Source organism: Maniola hyperantus, chromosome 9 (genome assembly GCF_902806685.2).
Source record: "Maniola hyperantus chromosome 9, iAphHyp1.2, whole genome shotgun sequence".
NCBI classification, from domain to species: Eukaryota; Metazoa; Arthropoda; class Insecta; order Lepidoptera; family Nymphalidae; genus Maniola; species Maniola hyperantus.
The window spans coordinates 7,031,760-7,055,881 of NC_048544.1; the positions used below are offsets into that span (position 1 = coordinate 7,031,760).

The 24,122-nt window shown below is 37.7% G+C and overlaps 1 protein-coding gene across 1 annotated transcript in view; it reads right to left on the bottom strand.

The window, feature by feature from the left end:
• LOC117984968 (bicaudal D-related protein homolog) overlaps window positions 1–24,122 on the bottom strand; it is a 79,055-nt gene that overhangs the window by 14,341 nt on the left and 40,592 nt on the right. Inside the window, exons 2-5 of the mRNA XM_034971644.2 lie at window positions 15,405–15,545; window positions 8,882–9,037; window positions 8,273–8,446; window positions 5,699–5,945 (exon numbers count right to left, since the gene is read on the bottom strand). Coding sequence (XP_034827535.1) covers window positions 5,699–5,945; window positions 8,273–8,446; window positions 8,882–9,037; window positions 15,405–15,545 — 718 coding nt within the window. The remainder of the gene's footprint in view (window positions 1–5,698; window positions 5,946–8,272; window positions 8,447–8,881; window positions 9,038–15,404; window positions 15,546–24,122) is intronic.

The window sequence follows — 24,122 nt, forward strand, 5'->3', positions numbered from 1 at the left end:
TCATCTGTGAAATCACGGATTCCCTAAAATACAAATCGAATGAGTACGTATTTGTATGACGGCCACTTCGAAGAATCACGGATACGAACCCAATACAGTACCTACCTACGACAAGGCTCTCTTGTTACTTGAATGACATTGACAGGAGGGCGCTGTTGGAGAACGAAGGCCTAGAATATGCAAATAAGAACAAAGGGGACACTTGACGGCAACGTTAGTTTTGATTTTCGCCACGCGCCAAGATAGCCTTGTCACACTGTACGGATGAGTGCACAAACGCCCGTAAGGGTTGAATTTTAAAAAATCATTCTTAGCGGATGTCTACACCGCTTTAGGAATTTAGGGAAAATGTAAAATCAGAATGCTACTGAGAGCGAAAATAAACAAATTAGATACGTACTCGTATACTTAATTTATAATAATGAAATCATTATAGAATTTCTGTACCGAAATAAGTAGTCTTATATAGTACTTGTATTGTTAGAATCGTTAGAATGTTACAATTACCGGTCTACAGCATACCTACCTACCTACTATTATAATTTCTGTGTCTACAGCGTAACGCAAATGTCGTGTAGAAGTTTTTATGAGTTGCAGTTGAGTAAATCATATTATGTTACAGATGCGAGCGGATTACGAAAGATTGTTTACAGAGTAGCTTTTACCAGTGGTTTCGTCTGCCATCTGTTGTAATAATAAACCGAGCTACATTTAAACCCCTGACACGACGTGGCTAGAAAGATTGTAATGTTATTTGCCGCTTATGTCTGTCTGTGGTATTACAGCACGCTATTACATGCACGGATTTAACACCGTATTTTTTTATTGAAATGTCTTTAATTATTGCCTTTGGGTAAAGATTACCCCGTCCTTTAGTTTGGCTCGTCTTGGCGGGGGCACTACCGTGCCCCCTGATCAGAACATTTAAAGTTCTTCCACTTTTTAACTTATTATAAATACGCCAAATCGAATAGAGTCTGCTGTTAGCAATGACTTCTTTATGTCATTGGCTGTTAGGTATTTAGTTATCAATAAAATGATACTATGATTTAAATTAGGTACTTGATAAATTTCGTGAATATTCACTTCATTGATCACAATATTATCAATTCAATTCAATTCAATTAAGTATATTTAGCGATACAAAATCACTTGGTTTTTCGTAACTGAGCGTGCTAGGCTCCGCGTAGCACAAAGAACGCTTGAAATGAACATTTTACTGAAAAAACCAAAGGTTTTTATAGCGGCAATTACCTCCCAACTCTACATCCTGTATCTACCCATTATTGTAAAATATTTCAGTAAAAATCTTTCTATTTAGCAGGCAGACATTATTTCATATTTCGGCAAAGAAATAAGAGCATACTTATGACATAATATATGGATCCGAGATATAGTTGCTAACTACGGGCCTCATAAAAAGTTCAGTCACCCAGCGGGCCATGGACAAAGCTATGCTTAAATAGAATAGAATGTTTTTCATTCATGTAAACTTTTTACAACTATTAATTATGAATAGTCAGGAAGTTTTAATTTACCACTGGTTCGGAATGCCGTTCCGAAGTTCTTGAGAGTTTCTCTACAAGATCACATCAGAAATGAGGAGATCCATAGGAGAACTAGAGTAACCTACATAGCTAAACGGGTTGCGAAGCTGAAGTGGCAATGGACAGGGCACATAGTTTGGAAAACCGATAGACGTCGGGGGTCTCAAGGTGCTGGAGTGGCGACCTCGCACCGAAAGGCGCAGAATTGGAAGACCCCCCACTAGGTGGACGGACGACATCATACGAGTCACAGGGAACCGGATGATGATGATGGTGATCATGATACCTACTTAAGTACATGATTTTTTTGTTTATTTGGTATAGGTATCGATTTTTACGAAACAGTAAATAGTTCGCAATGACATGTTGCTCATTTGGAGGTTGGCACGGCGCGTCACGATTTCACGAATACGACGTGTAGGTACCTATGTATGTATGTATGTATATACTTTATTGCACCACAGAAACACAAATGACAGGTTACAAAAAGAAATCTTAATAAGTAGGAACAAAAAGGCAGTCTTATCGCTAAATAGCGATCTCTTCCAGACAACCTTAACGCTAGGGAAAAAACTAACAAATGGACAATGGGAGGTGGTGTAAAATAAACCTAAATACCAATATGTAAATAAACTAAACCATATAATAAGAATATGAAATATATATTATTAATACACTAATACATACAGATAAAATATAATAGACATACATAAGACTACATAGATATATAAATACACATATAGATACCGTACCTACGTGTCCTCACGAAGTATTGCCACAAAGCGTTACAAAATTACATAGATCCCATACTAGGTAATATTATAAATGGGACAGTGTGTCTGTCTATGTATCTGTCTGTGTCTTGGTCTGTCTGTTATAGGTGCCTTGTCATGGCTCAACAGGAGACAGGACAGGTACCCTGGAGACACGGACATAGGACACTTTTTATCGCGGGAAATCCAAGAATTCCCACCCCACGGATATTTTGGAAATTCAAAATCTAGGTAAGTGTATGAAGTCACGGCCCACGTGTATCAACTATAGTAGGCGACAGATTGAAATGGCAATCGGGGAGGGAACGCCTCGCACAGCCCCCGCGCTAACCAGACGCAGGCAAGCGCGGGTGACACAGGTGTGCGGGGCGTCCCCCCGCCTCATACCCCGATTGCCATCTCAACTTGACGCGGACTATTGTTATATTCTAGCAGATAAAGTGACGTCACACAAACTCTGATAGCTTCACAGTAAAAAACAGATTTCGAAACTAGTTGATAATCAAAATCGTGAGTAAAATTCGTGATGAGGCGAACCAACCTCCGGAACGACATGTCATCGCTATTCAATGTTTTGCATTGTTGTATAACTGAATGAAATTTCATTTTTTCTATTATCTTGTCAGTTGATATACGTTCAAATTAGATAAACTAAAAATACCGAATATTTTTACAGAAACGACAGCTATTTTTCAGATTAGAATTTAGAAATACCTACGAGACATGTCGAGACTAATATTCCTCTTTTTCCCTCCAACTAAGCTTAAAGCTTGTCCTAGAAGTAGGGCACGACAATAGCGCAACGGCCAACGGGTGGTGTTTGAACTACCGACCTTTCGGATTTCAGTCCACTCTTTTAACCGTTGAGCTATTGAGGAACATCCCGCACACCCGCATAGACCCCGCGTTAACCCGGTGCGGGCGAGCGCGGGTGACGTTCGGGTGTGCGGGGCATCCCCCCGCTTCATACCCCGATTGCCATCTCATATTACATACCTACTTTAGCGTCGACTAAGCGGGCAAGCGAGTAGGTAGGTACAGTCTGCTCAAATATTTCTACATCGTACATCGATATGGAATTAGTATATCTACTAGATTTGCAAAAAACCCCGTGATGGCCTAGTGGTTAAGATGTCGGGGGTTCGATCCGGGCACGCACCTTTAACTTTTCGGAGTTATGTGCATTTTAAGCAATCAAATAGGACTGGCAATCAAAAATGGTTTATCGGTGAAGGAAAACATCGTGAGGAAATCTGCACGTTTGAGAGTTCTATATTATAATCTATTCTCACAGGTGTGTGAAGTCTGCCAATCCGCACTTAGCCAGCGTGGAAACTATAGCCAGACCCTTTCTCATTCTGAGACGACACCCGTACTCAGTAGTGAGCCGGCGATGAGTTGATGATGATTTTACTAGTGCACGATTCAGTGTCTAACACAGAATGATAGCCACCGAGCTCATTTGACGTAAATTTTCAATCCATTGAAGGTTTTCTACGAAAAATTATTTTAATATCAGTCAAGGAACCAACCAATGTCAAATGAGCTCGGTAGCTATCATTCAGTGTTAGATACTGAGTTAACGAATCAGCCTGCCTGCATGGTCATCAACGTAAAGATTGAACAGGTCCGGAGAAATTAGCCCCCCTGACGTATGCCACATTCTAGTCTCTAAACTCACTAGAAGCTGTAGTGTACATCGATGCCTAAAGCACAATGTTCGTTTGGTATCAGCTCGACAATATACCGCTATGGACGTTTGAGACGAATTATCATCGTGAGACTATTTTTTATCAATACGACAGACGACAGCATAAAGCGGTAAAACCGACGCAGTTAATAACTAGAAACTAGTTCATTCTATGCGTGTTAAGTACGACCGCGTATCGATTCATTCGCGTGATGTAGCTACAACCCCTACACAGACTTCTAGTGGTCTGTGAGCTACAACGAGCAACTATAGTATACTCCCACAATAAATTAGGTATTATTAAACTTAAATTGTATGAGACTACTACCACGTCGAACACTGTACATTATTTATATTGACATTATGATATTTCAGTGCCACAAACTAATCTGTTCAGGTGGGCAAAATTGGAACTGGAGCCACGTCAGCCGCCATTTCAAAATCCACGCGGTTGAAATCGCGGGCATCAGCTAGTATTATAATATAATAATTAAGCTAGGTATATTGAATCTTTATTAAATTATCTATAGCGAGACTCCATTTTTAGGGTTCCGTACTTCAAAAAGAAAAAAGGAGCCCTTATAGGATCACTTCGTTGTCTATCTGTTTGTATGTCCGTCTGTCCGTCGTGTCTATCAAGAAAACCTATAGGGTACTTCCCGTTGACCTAGACTCATGGAAAGCCCGTCAAGCGGCTTGATCAAACAAACGGCATTTTGTCATGTACATCGAACACTGTTCGAACGTCGTCAAGCAAAAAATATAAAATCGCATCAATCACGCATCAAGCACGTAAATGCTTGACTCAAGCATCAAGCAAACTTTGTAAAAGGTCAAAATGATTGACTCAAGCAAAAATCTGCATGGTAAATACTTAGTAGGTACCTACCTCAAACCGTGCAGCATTTTTAGTTGAAATTATTAGCTACTTTCAATTTCACACAAATCATTATAATACAAAACATTATACTTGCAAATGTTCAAGATTTGCATCTGCAATCTGCATCTTGCGTGAAAGTGAGGTACCTATAAACGTGTGTCTTCTAGTACTCCTATTATTCAATACTATCAAGCTGGGTTTCTATTTCCTATCCAAATATTTCTTGATTACATATTTTCTGCATCTTTGGTTGGAGGCTTTCAAGCTTATCCGCCATTGACTCTCAACGTAAAAAGTCCTAAAGCTACTCGTATAAAGTTGCTCAGATGCTTGTCAGAAGTCAGAACCCGCATTAGGTAAGGTTCCTTAGTAGGTAATGTTCTTGTTGCTAAAAACGTTGACGGTCATTATTTCGTAAACAGTAATTTTTTTCAAACACAAACATCATAGTGATTAGTCGAGGAGAAAAACCAAAATGTTCTTCCAGCATTCGCTTTCCATATCTCGAGGTGTTATTGAAATATGCTGTAAAGCGGTAATGGGTTTCTTTATCTGCTTTTTAGCTTTATTTCATCATCAGACATACAGACATACAGACAGACGGATAGGCGGACTGCGCGAAACTTGTAAACTTGTCTACGGCCCTTGTTTTAGTACGGAGTACGGAATCATATTAATAAAAATGCCTAAAAATAACCTAAATTCTTTCTTATAAAGTGTACCTATATCTATAATTTTTCAGCAACACAGTACTGATTAGCTTTGTGTACTTTGTAAGTAAGTAGTTTTTGTAATAGAAAGCTCATACCTGAATCGTCATCGTGTCCCGTATTCAGTTGTAAAGCAAGTGTTCTGAGCTGCTTGAAGACTTGAATGGCCTCACTCCTCAACCAGTTGTTGTCGTCTTCCTCCGGTTCTGTTTCCATTTCTGCGTGTAAGGATCGCGCTGTGTCAGTAGCATCGGTAGCGTCTGGAGCCCCAACGCGTTCAGCGAGAGTGTCATGGGATCTTTGCAGACGTTCCAGCTCTTTGAGGGTGTTTTGATATAAGTGTTCCTGAAGGAAAGATATACCTGTTATCAATACCCATATTATAAATGCGAGAGTGTGTTTGTTTATTGGTTTATTGCTTTGTCCTTCAGTCACGCCGCAACGGAATGAATCGCCATGATTTATAAGACCTGGAGAGTGACATAGGCTACGTCTTTTGATCTCGGAAAATCAAAGAGTTTTCATGGGGTTTTAAAAACCTAAATCCACGCGAACGAAGTCGTGGACATCAGCTAGTGTGATATATTTCTTTATGCAGTCCTCTGTTGTAAATCTTATCTATATAATATCATATCATCTGTTATCTTATCTACAAATGATTGCGGTTAATAAAATATACGGCAATTTAGGTTTCGCTCATCGAGTATGTATTTATACTTCTTGTCGGTTTATTTGTATTAGCTAATTTTGTAATGCTAAAGTAGGTGATGGGGCCGATTCTCTTGTACAAAATCTCTAAAGTAAACTAAACTAACAGCAAGCAACATTATGAAAGGGATAGCAATAGATTTAGATGTGTTATTTTAGTTTAGTTTAGAGATTGTGTACAACGGAATTAGCCACAATGTATTTCTTCAAGAATCATTAAAACTACTTTAGTAAAACTGAAGCGTTAGTTTTGTAATAAAACTTTTCATTATAAATCAATAGGTATCATTATTTGTATCTTCTTTATAAACTACTAGCTGATGCCCACGACTTCGCCCGCGTGGAATTAGGTTTTCAAAAATCCCGTGGGAACTCTTTGATTTTCCGGGATAAAAAGTAGCCTATGTCACTCTCCAGGTCTTGATCTATACCCATGCAAAAAATCAAGTCAATCCGTTGCACCGTTGCGACGTGATTGAAAGACAAACCAACAAACCAATAAACCAACAAACCAACAAACAAACACACTATCGCATTTATAATAAGGGTACTGACTAGCTGATGCTCGCGACTTCATCCGCGTGGATTTACGTTTTTAAAATCCCGTGAGGAGTCTTTGATTTTCCGGGATAAAAATAGCCTATGTAGGTATAATCTATCTCTATTCCAAACAGCCAAATCCGTCCAGTCGTTTTTGTGTGAAAGAGTAACAAACAACACACTTACACACATACACACAAACTTTCGCCTTTACAATATTATAGTGTGACTAGCGACCCGCCCCGACTTCGCAATTCCTCTTATTTTTAAATAAAATATAGCTTGTCACTCAAGGATAATGTAGTTTTTTACTGGTGAAAGAATTTTCAAAATCAGTTCAGTAGTTCCAGAGATTACCCCGACAAACAAACTTACAAACTTTTTAATATAAATATTAGTATAGATGTAGGTACTATACTATCATATAATTTACATATACAACGAGCTACATAAACAGTAAATATTAATTGATTTATACTATTGTATTGTTATGTCTGGAGCTTTTGCTAAGGTTGACGAATGATTTTAGCTAAATACCTAGGTATAGGTTTTTTATTTTCGAATGATTTACGATTACGGTCAATAATAACGGTTCAACAAACTGTAAAAAGACAATGTTCACAATGCAAAATTCTATAGACCTATAGAATTCACCTTCCGTTCTGTTTTTTTAGATTGATTAGGTTGTTGTAGTCTACTTGAATATAAATCGGCCACATCACATCCAATATATCCGCTTTTTATTCATTTTGTATATACAGAATCAACACGTCAAGTGAGTTAGCAATAAAATAACTATAACGGATTGTAACAGGTTAGACTAATGTATAAGAGTCTAGAATGCCGCGCATTTTAATGGTGCGAGGCATTACGGTGTATTTACAGTTTTCCAAAACGCGGTATAAAAACGGCACGATCGTAATCAAAGACCATGACAATTTGGCCAATTCTTCTGAGGTATGGTTTTAACAATGTCCATATCAGCCATGATGTAGCGTATTAGGTCTTGTCCGATTTGATTCGATTTTCTGATCAGGGGTGTGTACCTTGAGGCCTCCTTGACCAGTTATAGAGCACAGAGCAGATCATTTCGTCAGCAGTTCTATGTCGACTAAGACGTGCCTGCATAGCTTGAGGTCTCAACTGTAGTGGTCGTTAGTCATTTCCAGGACCGTTGTCTACATTGGAGGGGATGTTCTTGTCCATCCGGGGATGGACACTGGAATGTCCCTACAGGAGGCCTGTGGACGAAAGGCTCACCTCTGTGTGCAGTAGGTGTTGTATGGTCCGGTAATACCCACTCATGTCTTCTCTTCGTCCCCGATTTCTCCTGAGTTTAGCCAGGTCGCGTCGGTGAAGTATTTCAAAAAATTATTTATGTGTAAACCTAGGTGGAACTAGCGGATACTTTTAATTTGACTCACCTGTTCTTTCAATTGTCTTTCCAGTGCAGAAATTCTGTCGTTAGCTTCATCAAGCTGTTGCATTATGCTATCTTTATCGCGGAGGGAAGTGCCCAGTCTTCGCTCTAAGTCGGACCTCTTATCACTCATGAGCGCCAGCTCCGCTTTCAGGGACTCCAAACTTTGTACATGGTCCTGCGAGAAAACAGTTTATTTTATAATACATAAGTATGAATATAATTAGTAAGTAATAGAACTAAGTAAAACAATTTGCGCAAAGGATAAGCTTGGATTTTCAATACGTGCATGCTTAGGCAGCATGACACCGGAATATCGTTGCAATTTAGAGAATACCTATGAGAGAACTATGCTTGGAGGTTTCCAAACTGTGTTCCAAGCATAGCTTTCTCCATCGCCCGCTTTGACTCTGAGCTTTCTTATGAGGCCCATATAGTTAGCGACCATATCTCGAATCCATTTATCGAACAGAGACATCTAACGAATCGCAGGTAGCCGTTGGATTCGGGCGGTGCAAGACCGTGAAGAAGTCCCTACAAGAGACCCATGTGCAATGATGATGATGTACTAATTTAAATTTTATGCATAGATAAACTATAGCTATTGTTGTACCTGCAAGCTGGTCTTCCTGATCGAGCACTGGTCCTTCAGTCCCTCCAGCTGGGCCAGGAGTTGGGCCTCCGTAGCTGACGACTCTTTCAACTGCACAGTGAGGCGCGAGTTCTGCGCAGTTAGTTCTGCTATCAAGCCGGCTTTCTCTTCATCTCTCTGTAACAAGAATATTATCACCTGTTACAAGAATACATTGCCATTGTGCTGTGTTCTGTTGGACTGCAGAATTTTTAAACTAACCTCAATTGACAGTCTAAGGGCCTGTTTCAACACCTCCAGATAAACTTTTCTTACAAATGAATTTGAAGTTTTTGTATTGGGAATCTGTCAAAATGTCTTTACCCGTTAAATAAAGTTTACTGGAGGTTGTGAAACAGGCTCTAAATCTTATTCTATCATTTTCTGCAGGGAGCGTCATGGAGTTTAGAATTAAGACCAATTATTATTTTAGTAGTCACAAACAGAATTGGTGACTTACTTAGGGCCTATTTTATTCGATTACAAAATTGGCGCATGACTCTATTAAACTGTGATGATGCAGTCTAAGAAGGAAGCAGACTAATAGAGGAAGACTATTGCAGTTTTTTAAATCCATATACCATTAGGGTTACGGATACGTTTTCGGTATGTTCCTTCTTCAAAGATCTTCAAGAAAGAGAAGAAGATGTTAGTTTTATATTAATTAGTCTTTTTTTTGTAAAGAGCTGATCGTGAAGAATAGGTACCTACTGAGATACTGCACGAAGAGACATCCAACAGTGGGTAATTTTAATAAGTGGATTGATAAGAGTTTGATTGGAGTTTGGAACTAACAAGATTTTGATTTTTGAATTCAACTTTATAATGGTGTTCTATTATTTAAATTTAAACCAATTACGTCACCGTTTTAGATGAATTTATGACTTGTAAGAAACTTTCAATACATATATCTATTATTAAATGAAATAATGAAATCACAGATGAGAAATCCGATGAAATATCAATAAGAATTATTACTTTTTGAAATGTTTATTACCAAATTTTAATAATAAATACATTAAAACATTGTTAAGTATATATTTACTAAGAAAGTTCCTATAGACGTGTAGGTAGACATAAATGACATAAAAAAAATATTTCTCTAATTTAAACAATACTACCCATCAAAATTTGTAGTCCAAGATTTGGACAATAAATTTTTATGTAAGTAATGAAACATACTCAGTTACTCAACCACGAACAATAAATCTTAATGAAATAAATGCTGCATAGAGCAAACTAATCACGCAAGTTTTAAATTAAAACGTTCTGTTGTCGAATTCGCTGCACGCATTGAAATACAAAGATAACTAGTTCACTAGAAGAACACAAACTTGTAAGATTTAATTAAACACCATGTTGCTGACGGGAAACAAAAACAAAATTAGATTAAGTACCTATTAATACATAAATCTTGTCCAAATAAAGGAGCAATAAAAGACAAACATATTTGGCGCCGTAATCCGACTTATTAGGTTTGAACCAATCAAAAAGTGGACATGCCAAATATGGATTGGATGTGAATATCGATAAATATGTCTTTCGTGTATGATGGATTTAGATTCCCAAAACTTTGGCGAAAAACAATATTGTGTCAAAAGATTTGGCAGTGAAACCACGAATTTGTTCGGAAATCTTGCTAGTTGCTGCAAAAGTACCTACCCGTTTTAAAGAACAATCCATGTCGTGACGAATTAGAGTTTAAGTGTACTTGGAATTTACGAAACAGCAGTCTTTCTACGTTATTTGGAAGGTTACGGAAACAGTGGTAAATGTTGCAAGCTAACAATGAATTACGTTTATTGTATTATGTCTTCCAGGTACTTAAGCAGTTTCCGTTTCGCTTCGATAGAGCTGTTCATGTGGAGCAAAGGATAATAATTGAGGAGTGATGACCTACAAAAGAAAGTAACGGAGCGGGAATGAGAGCTGGACGCTGACGTTCACCAGGTCTGCAAAAGATGAGAGAGGAAAAGATAGACTCTATGCTGGCCATCTACTGCCATAGGAAATAGATGCCAATCTGTGTCGGTGCAAAACGTCGGGATGTCTCAGTTGCAACTTGCATCCGATACATGAGATCCCGAGACACCTCATTCATGACGTGTTTTGTGCCGCGTGGTTTTAGTGATTCTTTTAGCAGATCCAGTGAGTTCCAAATACACTCTACATAATATGTGCGGGACGCGTAAATTTTCTCCAGCGGAAAAAAATGATAGACAGTAACAAAAAATATTTAAATAATTTTTCCAAGATCCCAATTGTGTAAAGCTATTACCATTCGTTGGTCCAAAAGATGTAAGGTACTGTCTCAGATTTTTAACACTCTGCCATGATCTTTGGCAGATTCTCCTCTGACAGAAGAGAGAACAGAGCAGATTTTGCAGATTTTTAACCAAGGAAAAAGATGGACAGGTTCTAAAATTGGTCCCTCATAGTATCAAATAAAATTAAGTCGGTTCAAACAGCCGTGGTTGGCCATGGTCATCCGAGGGTGCTTCCTGCTCATCAAAAAAATCTAATTGGCAGAGATTTCCGCTTAGTGTTATAAAGCAAATAGTGGACAATGGTAGGTAATTACTGGATGTAGTTACGCAAGGTACCTAATAGCTGTGTGGAAATGGTGACGGGAAAGGAGTAAGGACATATTATAGAAGATACCTAAAAGAAACGTGTTTTTGATGAACACGAACAGCTTTAGCGGCTAGGATGCAGACTGTTTTCGTCAATTAATATCTAAGTAGGTGTTTAATGATAAAGTTAAACTTTAGTTAAACCCAGTTAAATACATTCAAATAATACTTTTTTCGATTAGTATTTTACTTAACCTACCTAATTAATATTTTTTACAAACATGACAATAAATTATAATTTACTAATTGATTTGGTTGAAGAAAATTAAATCGCGCATTTCAAAAAAAGCCTACCCCAAAACTAAAAGTTGCTAAAAAAATTAACCTAAGTAAGTTGTATTGTAATCTATTTACTTAAAAATCTTATTTCAAGTTTCGACTGATCAGACCTGTGTTTTCTGAAAATATAGCACCTATTTACTTAGATACCTATGTATCTATTTGCCTTAACCACTAATTAATAAAAGGCTTGGTGAAACAAAACGCATTGCGTAAACGACGTGCGACGGAAGCAGCACGGCAGAACCTACCACTGAACGCCGTGTCCGTCAATGGCGACACTTTGGCTTGGTTGAAGATAGCTTCTGGAGTGTGCACAAATGTGATTGACATAGTCCACTGAATAGGTAGGGGTATAATCCAACTTGGTCTTAAAAGTTCGATTGTTTGACCCGCCATTTTAGCCTCTGCATCGCGATCTGTTTCCAACTGTCCGAACGACGTAAGATTCCTCTTTAAGACAGTCTTGACTTCTTCAATGACGACTAGGCTTATGTTTATCAAGGTAAGATGATGGATGCCGCAGACACACTAAACCCGACGGGCGCACTTACAAACAAAGTTCTAGTGCTGGACAAGGCATGCGTTTTGTTTGTCCAAGCCTTTAGTTAGGTGGGGCGGGCGGTGACCTTCAGGCTTTCAGGGTTACCAAGCACTTCAATAGGTAGCTACAGTTCAGGGAAACTGGTGTTTGTTGTGGCTCTGACGTCATGGCGACCAATGTATTATGAATAAACGCCCACGGGCCGTGCCCTCAAAATGATATTGGACGTTAATTTTTATGGAGAAACTAGTCGTATAAGAATACTAATAATAATTATACCTAACGCTTTTAATAAATATTTATGAGGCTATTTTATGTGGTAAAATTACAATAATATCTATATTTTGCGTCTATCTATACCAAACATCATGACCGCTATGATATGCGACGAGAAGATAAGATCGCGAAAGGCAGCTGTGGAACACCCTTTAGAGGTTCGTAGAGCAGGGTAACCGTTGAAGGGTCTACGCCGTAGACTTCTGCGATTTTTGTTCTTGACTCTAGAAATACATAGTAATAAGCTAGACCTCATAATATTAATTATCATGTGACATTGTACCATTCAAACACCTATTTTACCCTCGTAGGGATTGAATTTCCAAACATTCTTTCTTAGCGAATGTCTACGTCATAATAGCTAAACCTATCTGTATGCCGCTTGATACGTCCAGTAGTTTGAGCTGTGCGTCGATAGATCAGTCAGTCAGTCAGTCAGACAGCTTAGGTATTACTTACTAATGATTCATTGTAGTTACAGACTACAGTTAATCGAGACTGTATTGCAAAACATTTATAATGCTTGATTGTTAGGTAGGTATAGGTAGCTGACATTGACACCGTCCGTTCGTCGCAGTCGCAATAAAGGTCTGACGCGAAATCGAGAAGCCAATTAATATCCATTAGGTACTTTTTAGGATTGGAAGCCAATTAGACGATAAGCGTCACTTTACTGCGTTGTTTGAACTTTTAACATGGGTAGGTAACGGACTACGGGCCTAAAGCATAACCTGCCAACTTTTTTTTATAAAACTACTAGCAGCCCCGGCGAACTTCGTACCGCCTAACAGACGATTCTTTTTCAGGCAATTTTTAAATTTTTCTCGCCATAAGAACCATCCTTGTATTTCAAGGAATATCATTAAAAAAAGATTTAGCGAAATCGGTTCAGCTGTTCTCGAGATTTGCGATCAGCGGCAGCAATGTAGCGGAACATTGCTGCCTAGCTCGGAATGTAATGTCATATAAGCTTATAAAGATTGTATGGGGACCAGTAGTGCCGCGACAGGACTGTGACAGCTGGTGACAGCACTGTTGCGGCAGCGCTACTGCGTGCAGCGTGGTTCGGAATCATACCTTTAACGCTTAAAATACCTATATGGCTTCACAATTTTAAAAAAATAACCCAAGGCCTTCGTCGCCCTCTCCACGGACGAGAGAATCGCGGCGATAGTCTCGCCGTGCCATAAAATTCGATACAACTCTAGACTAATCTCCACAGGGCGATACCTTCGCCGACGATAATGGGTCGGACTTGTTGCGATTTCCTCGCCCATGGAGATGGTGCCTTAGATAGCTGTATGCAAATTTTCGGAAAATGCGATTAAAGTACAAAATAATTAAGTATAGTTGTTAGCGAAAATTTTGCTTAAGAGGATTAGCAAGTCTTTAAGAGTATCTGTTGAAGGGTGTTTCTTTTAAGGTTTCGGCTAAGGCCGACACATGACGGTAAGCTTTTTGTGAACGTAAAATTAAGCAACAAGATTGCGACAAGGTGCTTTAATTAGATTATTGTTTCTACATTAACTAGCTGATGCCCACGACTTCGGTCGCGTGGATTTAGCTTTTAAATATCCCGTAGGAAACTCTTTGATTTTCTAGGATAAATAGCCTATGTCACTCTCCAGGTATGACTTACGCCGATCCGATGCCTCGTTGCAACATGATTGAAGGACAATAAACCAACATAAAATCAGACTTTCGCATTTATAATATGGGTAGTGAACTAACAAACCAACAAACAAACACACTTTTGCATTTATAATATGGGTCAGTCATCCTAAAGTCACCTACATCGATGGAGATGTTTAGATCGACAACAGTCGCGGGGATCATTCAACTAAATCAAATTACCAGTTACCAGCTACACACAACCCTGACTTAGTTCGCAGTGTCCAATGCTACACCGCCCGCCGAATCAACGCGAATCCACCAACAATACCGCGCTAAGGTCAACAATAAAGGCTCAAACAGACATAAAACGCAGCCGCAGCAGGATGGCAGAACGCATGTAACGGTGTATCTACAGTTACGGCGGCAGACATATATATTTTTAATTCGATTAGTCGTGGCAACCCCCTGTCAAACACCCTTAAACTATTAAGCTTTAAGGGCGTCTGGCAGGGGGTTGCCACAACACTAAGTACCTGCCACAATACTATTTTGAAGAAAATATAAAAAATTAGACTTTATACTTTGACTTAACAAGTTTGGTGACTTTGGTGACTTTGACAAAGCCACCATGATTAAAAACTCATAGTCGCCGATCGTTCCTCCCGCGCGGTGTAGAGGAATACGCAGAGAAACTTTCAGCTTTTATAAAATAGCGAAAGTCTGGCACGCGCTGGCTCTCTCTATAGGTGTCGCGCGTCGCTGCTGTCACGCTTTGTGTCTGTGCAAGCCTTAACACTTATTGTTGCTGGTTGCTGTATGCGTCGGAATTTGTTTTGATTGTGTCGCTAGCTTCCACAAGAAAGTAAATAAAAATACCGGTCAAGTTCGAGTCGGATTCGCACACGAAGGGTTCCATACCACCGTACAATAAATAATACTTTTATGTGCAACAACATCCGACACGTCTGGCAGGTATTTTATAGAAATACATAGAAATAAGAAAACAGTAGAGTCGCGGCGACACATCGTCTCCTGCTGCTGCTATCTGCAGCCGACTACGGACCTGTACCTTTACATGGTCTTGAAAAAACTATCATGAATATCTAGGAATATTATATGCCTAGGAGGAATGTGAAGTTTTATATTATTTCAAGCTTACCTGCTTAACCGAGTTATCCCTTGTGCCGATCTTGGCTGTAAGCTCCTTGATGTCATTTTGAAGCTCCAGCATTCGGGACTCATACTCCCCTTGAGTCGTGTCCAGTCGCCGCCGTAGCAGATGCTTCTCTTGCTCCAACTCCTGGTGAAAGAAAAGGACAGAGTTAATTTCAATTTTATTATTTAGTCTTTTAATGTTCATGTGACTTTTTGGTCACATTAGCTATTCTTGGTGTAGGTAGTTAAATGGATATAAAACAAGGTAGGTAGGTATTACTCAATCGCTATAAAAGTTATATGAGTCAGTTATTCGTAAAAATAAATAGCTTCTAGTCATAAAATGCATAAAATATAAGCACAGAGTTGTCAGAAAATCTATATATATAAAAGGAAAAGGTGACTGACTGACTGACTGACTGAATGACTGACTGACTGACTGACTGATCTATCAACGCACAGCTCAAACTACTGTACGGATCGGGCTGAAATTTGGCATGCAGATAGCAATTATTAGAAATCGAAAAATGATGTTCCCACACCCATAGTATTTTTAAAAGACCTATTCAACGATACCCCACACCAAAGATAATATATTAAACAAGTACAGATCGCTAACTCTCTATTTAAAATTGTAACTAGTTCAAGACTATTACTAGATGGCGTCACTTGGTTCGTATGAATATATTTTTATGGATTTGACGAAATATCATATTTCACTTGTCTGGTTCATCAAATTTATTTATATTTAGTAACAAAATACAAAATTTTCACAACATCACCATCGGAAAAAGCTAATTCTTAATTTTAATTATTGACTCATTGAACTTTACGATATCCATAGCAAGTTCTATCTTTTGCTTTGGATAGCTGAAGTAGTATTACAAATTTCCAGTAGATGGCGTAACAAAATGACTTGTTACTTGAAAATAAAATTATTATTATAATTAAATATATCACTGGTTGTTTATTTATGCAATTTACCTATGTACGTGTACACGACAAAAAAGTGCAAAATACGGCTTTTCATCAACAAGATATTATTTCCTTTGTAGGGATATCTTGTAAGGTTACAGATAGGTCACAGATTAGAGATTCTCTAATCTGTGGGTGCCAGTATGATTCCATAAATAAATTTAGCATCCCTGATTTATTCGAAAATGATACCAGCATTGGCCTGATCTTGATACCAACAGATGTTGGTAGGTATCAAGATACGACAGGTCACTCCCAAAATCCAAGCCAAGACGTCATGTGCTTCATAAAAAAAATAAAATTTGAGTTGGCTCTAAATAAAATTGAGTTTCATCAGCTGTTCGATAGATGGCACTAAATAAATTCGATAACTCACATATTAGCTTGCACAATAACACCATCACACTATAAGGAGTTGACCTACAAGGTACCGGCGACTTAAAGGAGTTTTACGCAAGCTTTAAATGAATGTATGACGTTAGCGATCTTACTTGTATATATTATCTTTGCCCACACTAAGGGGTAGACGAAAAAAAAAATCATCCCCACTTTACATGTTAGGGAGCTACCCTAAAAAAAAATTTATCACAATTTTATTTCACCACTTTGTCGGCGTGATTAATATTTATACCCATGCCAAATTACAGATTTCTAGCACTAATAGTCTCTGAGATTAAACCGAGGACGGACGGACGGACAGACAGACAGACGGACGGACATGGCGAAACTATAAGGGTTCCTTGTTTACTACGGAACCCTAAAAACACAACACAAAGAGCACAATTAAACGTATAAGAAAACTATTCAATACGTTTATTATTTATTCAACCTATGTACATTGCAACCAGACAATGCAAACTTTGCTGAAAGAACAATTTTATTGTGCGTCACACACTTACGATACAGCGATACAGATAAATTGTAATAAGTCTATACTAATAACACTATGACTGGACGATTGGTGTAGGACGTAGGTACATAGTAGATTATTCAACATGGGGGGTAAGTCTTACGTCACGAACGCCGGGTTAAATCCCAAACGTAACGAGGGACTTAAGAGTAACTCCCGAGCCTAGCGAGGGTAATGCATCTAGAATTCTGAGTGAAGCGCGAGGTTTAGGTTTAGGGGCGCCCAAGACTAAGGCAGTATTATCCCTGCGTTCAATACTCTACTTTTCACACCTAGTGAGACAATTAAATCAAAATCTTCGTATTAAGCATACGAAGATTTTGATTTAGTAGATACATACCTATCTGTCTTTAGAAGTTTCTGGGATCAAATCGTTCATTAAACTTTGAGCATTAATAGTTTCCAGAGTTATATTACTGCTGCTATCATCGTCGCTTCTCGATATTTTTACTCCCATTTTGAATAATCTACTAAGTATTACCTAACCTTTAGATAATTACAGGTCTGTAATAAGGCATTGTCGAGCGAGGGGTGTGAAAAACAGATTATTATTTTAATTTTTAGTTGGAGACAGCATTGTTATCGATAATAATATAGAAACCAAAACAGTATTTTACTATCCCAAAAACTTATTCCTTCTTCTTTCGGGACAGGGAATGAAAGTCTCGGTCGATGTTATAAGACCCAAAAATCTAAACCAATTTTAATAATTCTGTCAGTTTATCATGTATTTTTTTTGTGTACCAATTCATTTTATGTTAGACTAAGACCCAAGATATTGTACCTAATGATCCACCAAATGATGAACCAAATGTAATTAAAGTTAATGCCTTGTTAGTGCGTGATGGAACACTCACTTCCATTAACAGTCTGTTAAACCATTTGACAGGACGTTAAATTAACAAACATAATATGGTGAAATCGGGTCTAAAAGTCCAGTAGCAATTATTGTTTGATAACAACAAAAGATTATCTCAAGAAAAAGTCACTTTTATCAAAAACTAAATTAAACCTTACACCCGACAGAAATAGTAATCAACGCAATTTCTTTGTGTAACTTATCACTGTCAAGATCTCCCCACGAAGAAAGTTTTCGACTTGACATTAAAAACCATTGTGACGGTGGAAATAAGGACGTTCATGTTAAAGACACCACAATTTTAGACAACTCCTACCTTTATTTCAAAGTAATAAGAGCTACAGAGAATTAGCTTGATGTACTTTACTCTACCGACCTAGATGCTCATGCAGATGAAGGTATGTGAACACTTGAACCATAAAGTCATCTGATAAGTGGAACATTTTCACAATTCTTGTGATCGAACAATGCTAGAGTCAAACTTCCGATGTTAAACGCAATTCTTTTGTTTAATGTAAGATATCACTTAATTCAATTGTAGCTCATTTTATGAGCTGATAATAATGGTAAGGTAAGTGGATAGTGCGGTCCCATAACACGAGAATTGGAGAGGTGAAAGTTTCATCAGTAAGAGTCATTATAAAGCTCTAAAATAATTGAAAGAGAGAACAAATTGAAATTATTATTTATGAGCTATAAAAACAATGTGTAAGTCAACGATCTCGGTGATGTAAGTAGCTTTTATTCTTTCAAATCTGATTTTTTATTGAAAATTGGTTTGAAGAAGATGATATTCAATGGTGTGAAAGTAGAGAAGTAAGCTTTACTAAAGACAGTGGAAGTTTCTGCCAGACGCCCTTAAAGTTTAAAAGTTTAAGGGTGTCTGGCAGGCTGCCTGTGTTAGGGGCAATACGTAAAGAAACTTTCGGCTTTTATAAGATAACGAAGGTCTGGCACGCGCTGGCTCTCTTTCTCCCTAATAGTATGTAAGTATACCTACAGGTTTATTTTGATTTTAGTGTGTTAAAGCATAGTTTTTATATCGAGACAAACACGTGATTTGCGTACGAATACAATATTGTAAGAACAAGTAAATAGTTGTCTGAGTCATGACTCACGAGATATCCAGGTCAACGTTGCAAAATGTAAAATCGCTACAAATTCACAGGTGCAACTTCCTGACAAGCCCTTAAGTGTTGATTGATTACAATTTCATAGTAGAATAGGGCATTTGAAAAGTGTACTGAGTGGTACGAAACCTTGGCACGCTGCAATCCGCAACACTAACTCTTTGAAGTGTCTATCAGACGTAGAAAACTTTTGGAGTTTGTTTGGCGACGATTTTTAACTAACCTTATCCATCTATCCATATCCATATATAAATAAATGCGAAAGTGTGTCTGTCTGTCCGTCTGTACACTACCTTTTCACGGCCCATCCGTTTAACCAATTTCGATGAAATTTGATACAGAAATACCTTGCATCCCGGGGAAGGACATAGGCCCATAAACATAGGACATAAATCCACGAGATATTAATCATAGAGAAGACGTATATCTATAAATTATTGTAAGTTTTATTAAACTTGGTAAGGCTCTAACAAGAGGGTATCGAATGGAATACTTACCTACTTATTAATTAACGCACAGTACATATCTATCTCATGAGAGTTATATCGATTACTATTGATATACCTATGTCATAAGAGAACGATCTCAAATAATAATACTGAAGGAAGTATATCTCTGAAGTTTTAAAACATAGACTATATTTATAAAACATTCCGACTGAAACTCGTGTGACTGAAAAGCAAACGAATGTCCGAATCGTAACTGAGCATACAACTTTAAAATAGCCAGAATCAATTTATAAGCAATTATAGGGATGTATAATTTTTTTATTGGGTAATTATTTGTAATCTGTTGCAAACCGGAAAATCAATTATTAGCGCATAAAATAAAACTGGTATAAGAAGCCTATGTAAAAAATCGTTCATATAATATGTAAAAGATTAGGTATTTGACTAAATGATGCCCGATTTTAACACCGAAAGAAAGTTTGACCAGAATATTATCGAAATCCGCAATTATTGTCTGTGTGTGTATTGGCTTATGCCTAACTAAATGATGCCCGCGACTTCGCCCGTGTGGATGCACCTAGCTTTTCAAAAAATCCTGTGAGAATTCTTTAATTTTCCGGATTATAAAATAGTATAAAATAGTTTTTATCCCTCATGATCAGTGTAATATAGCTTAGTAAACAGTAGGTTTTTAACGAGGCATAGCATATTTTAATACATGACCACTAAAAATTGTGAAATACTAAATAAAAAAAGACTTCAAGAAATAACTACAAACTAAAAATAAAAATAATTTAATTTATCACCGACTAGATTATGTAAACAACACATTGTAGATCTATAATAATATTTTTTTTGAGTCGGTGCCAATGAGGTGCCAATGTGGAGCCCCAAAACAATATGAAGAATAAACACTTCAGGCGGCTAATAATTATTACTACCACCTCCAAAAATATTATAATAGAACTTCATTAACTCTTGTATACCTAATATAATCGGTAATAAATTAAATTATTTTTAATTTTTAGTGTTTGTGGTTATTGAAATCGGTTTTTTTTATTTTTTATTTTTAATCCCAATATCAAACAATTTCCACGATATTAAAAAAAACCGAAACATACGCAAACCCAGTCCCGGGCATTAGGTACATAAAAATCCGTTCCAATACATTTGAAAGAAAAATGTGATCATCATCAGATTTTGAAAGGTTATCTCTTGACCTACAAAATACAATCACATTAACATGGCGATGGCAACTGAAATTGTCGTCCGTTCACTCAAACCATTACTGGCCAAACATTAGCCTTACGTTGCGCACACTTGGGGTATGTGACCTAGTTACATCAACGAGAATATTTAACTAGAACATTCGACTTGACTTCGATTGTTTTAATTAATATTCATTTGGACCTTGTACCTATTTGACAGGATTTCAAAACTTGACCCTTCTTACTGTACCTACCTACTTTATAGTCAAACACAGAAGTTAGTTCAAAGTATTGAAAAAGTTAATTATTTCTACAATAAACTGATAAGAAACTTCACTTATATCAAAAGTCTTGGTTGACAAAGTTTCAGTTGAAAGGACACTTTTGGAGTGGAAATTATTGTAAACCTTTCTACTGGTCCATCTGCATGTAAAAAAAATAAGAATTGATGCCAAGTCAAATCGAAACGACTGCTGGTAGAAAATTATTATACAGACCGATACTGGTTCCATATATTATATTATAAAGTAAGTACCTACGTATTTCCGTTAAAACCGGTGATAGTCTAGTGGTTAAGACTTAAGACGTCAGTCAGTCTTCTAGTCGGCGGGTCCGGGTATCGAACCCGGGCACTCTCTTCTAACTATTCGTAGTTATGTGCGTTTAAAGCTATTATTATCTTCTAGTATCGTGCTTGCTTGAACGGTGAAGAAAAACGTCGTCAGGAAACCTGCAGGCTAAGAGTTCTCTATAATGTCGGCCAAACCGCACTTGGCCAGCGGCGTGGTAGAATATGGCCAAACTCTTCTCATTCTGAGAGGAGACCTGTGCCGGCAAAATGGGTCAATGATGACTAATTCCGTACTAGGTGGTCGGCGAGAGGTAAGCTATGCATTTCATTGATGAAATTCAATTGTATGTTGCGCGTCGCGTCGCGTCGTGACGAATTATTAATTCATAGATTAAAATGCACATGCACGCGCAGCAGCGGTTGCGTATGCGTCTATGCCACAGGCATGGAATGGCATTGCTGTAATTCCTGTGGGTAAGCCTCACAGGAATTCATGCACCCACTATCATAATGATTGCAAATTCGTATCCATTGTAAGAAAAGTCCTGCGGCCTCCCACATCGCACAAAGTATTTTATTTATCTATTAGATAGTTATTAAGTATTTAGATACCCTAAACGGAGGTTAGGACTGTTAGGTAACTATACTAAAGTTAGATACTGTAGAAGATTAAAAGGTCATCAGCCTATTTACTGCATTATTACATTTTATACTTCTCCTTCTTTTTTCACTTCGAAATGAGCCCAGATTTCAGTGAGCCAAAAAAATATGAATTAAAGAAAAAGTAAGTATACATTCCATGATAAGTGTATCAGGTGATCGTGACTGATAAATACTTTATATAGAAATTAATATAACTTCAGCAATTCGACTCCAACTCTGTGCGTATCACGCATCGCATATAAATTCTGTCTGTTTGAACAGTGATTCGCTTTCACTCACTTCGCTATGCACATAATAGCTATTCGTATTGCAAATAAAGCAGGAGGATATTATTATGGATGAATAAAATATATACATATTTTCTGGCGACACTTTTATACAAAAGACATCCCAAGTGACAGTAGTAGCCCTTGCACAAAAAAAAAATGTAAACATTGTTCAAAAACGTGAATCGAAATTCGGAGAGATCAAAATTAAATACTTTGAGGTAGGAATATTGATGGAGGGGCCATGAGGGTCTTAGAAATTCGGAGTACGAAACCTTCTGACCGTCTCCGATGACAAGATTTATGCTTGATTGTGGTTTGGCTTGAACAAGCATAATATATTTCATCAGAAGGCTGTAGAGGTTTAATAGTGATGATCAAGAAACTCATGAGCAAGAATATTTTCTTTTTAGTTCAGTCTTATTCCACAACAAGCGTTAGTTGGATAAAGAAATAAAGTGTACTATCTCACCAAACATCTACGAAATACGACAACATGCATTTCCCTTTTTTATTCGTGTGATGTACTAATAGTATGTTGGGTATAGTAATAGTAATGTTGTTCAGTAGGTAACTTTTATATTTAGCGTTGCCATTGGCTATTTATTGCGGACGTATGTTAATGTAACCTTTTCGACAATAATATCCATGATGCACGCTATGACATCATTTTGAATTGGCCTTGGGCGTTAATATAAAAGAATATTTAATTCAATTCACGATTTTGAATCTTTTTGTATCGAGATAGTTAAGCCCAGGTTCGACTTGGCGAGTGCCGGAGGCGTCGTATCGTGCGTCAAAACTTTCTAAGTGGCCGTGACCCTCTAGAATAAAAAGCGCTATATTTGGTAGACCTTGCCTGTCGGTCAATAGGTACGGTAAGTCGTGGCACAATCCATATCTAAAAATATAAAAGGAGAAGGCGACTGACTGACTGACTAACTGATCTATCAACGCACAGCTCCAACTACTGCACGGATCGGGCTGAAATTTGGCATTCAGATAGCTTTTATGACGTAGGCATCAGCTAAGAAAGAATTTTTGAAAATTCAACCCCTAAGGGGGTGAATTCGGGGTTTGAAATTTGTGTAGTCCACGCGGACGAAGTCGCGAGCATAGGGGAATAGTAAGCATTTCATCGCGGAAAATCAAGGAGTACCCACTAGATTTTTAGAAAACCTAATTTCACGCGGACGATCTCACATCTAAATATATAAAAGGATTGACTGACTGACTGATCTATCAATGCACGTTGGCATCCGCTAAGAAAGGATTTTTGAAAATTAAAACCCCTAAGGGGGTGAAATAGGGGTTTGAAATTTGTGTAGTCCACGCGGACGCAGTCGCTAGCATAAGCTAGTAGTTACAGAAGATAGAAACAAAAAATTCTTAGACAAGGCATATGGAAAAAACGTGTCAATCTAATTTCATGGAGGTACCTAGTACTACGATAACTTCCAAATCTCAAGCTTGACGATGGAACTATTGCATTAAAACGCTTTCATTTAGTTGAGAGTTCGCGTCCTAAATCTGTCGTATTAATTGCAGTCATAGCTTAAATTAAGGTTACCTGATTACCATCTCGTAATGCAATTATACTCGTAAACACCCGAAGCATGTCATAAGCGATTAGCAGATTTTAATTTAATTAGTTTTATTTTTATTGTCAGACATGAAAACCCATAAAACAC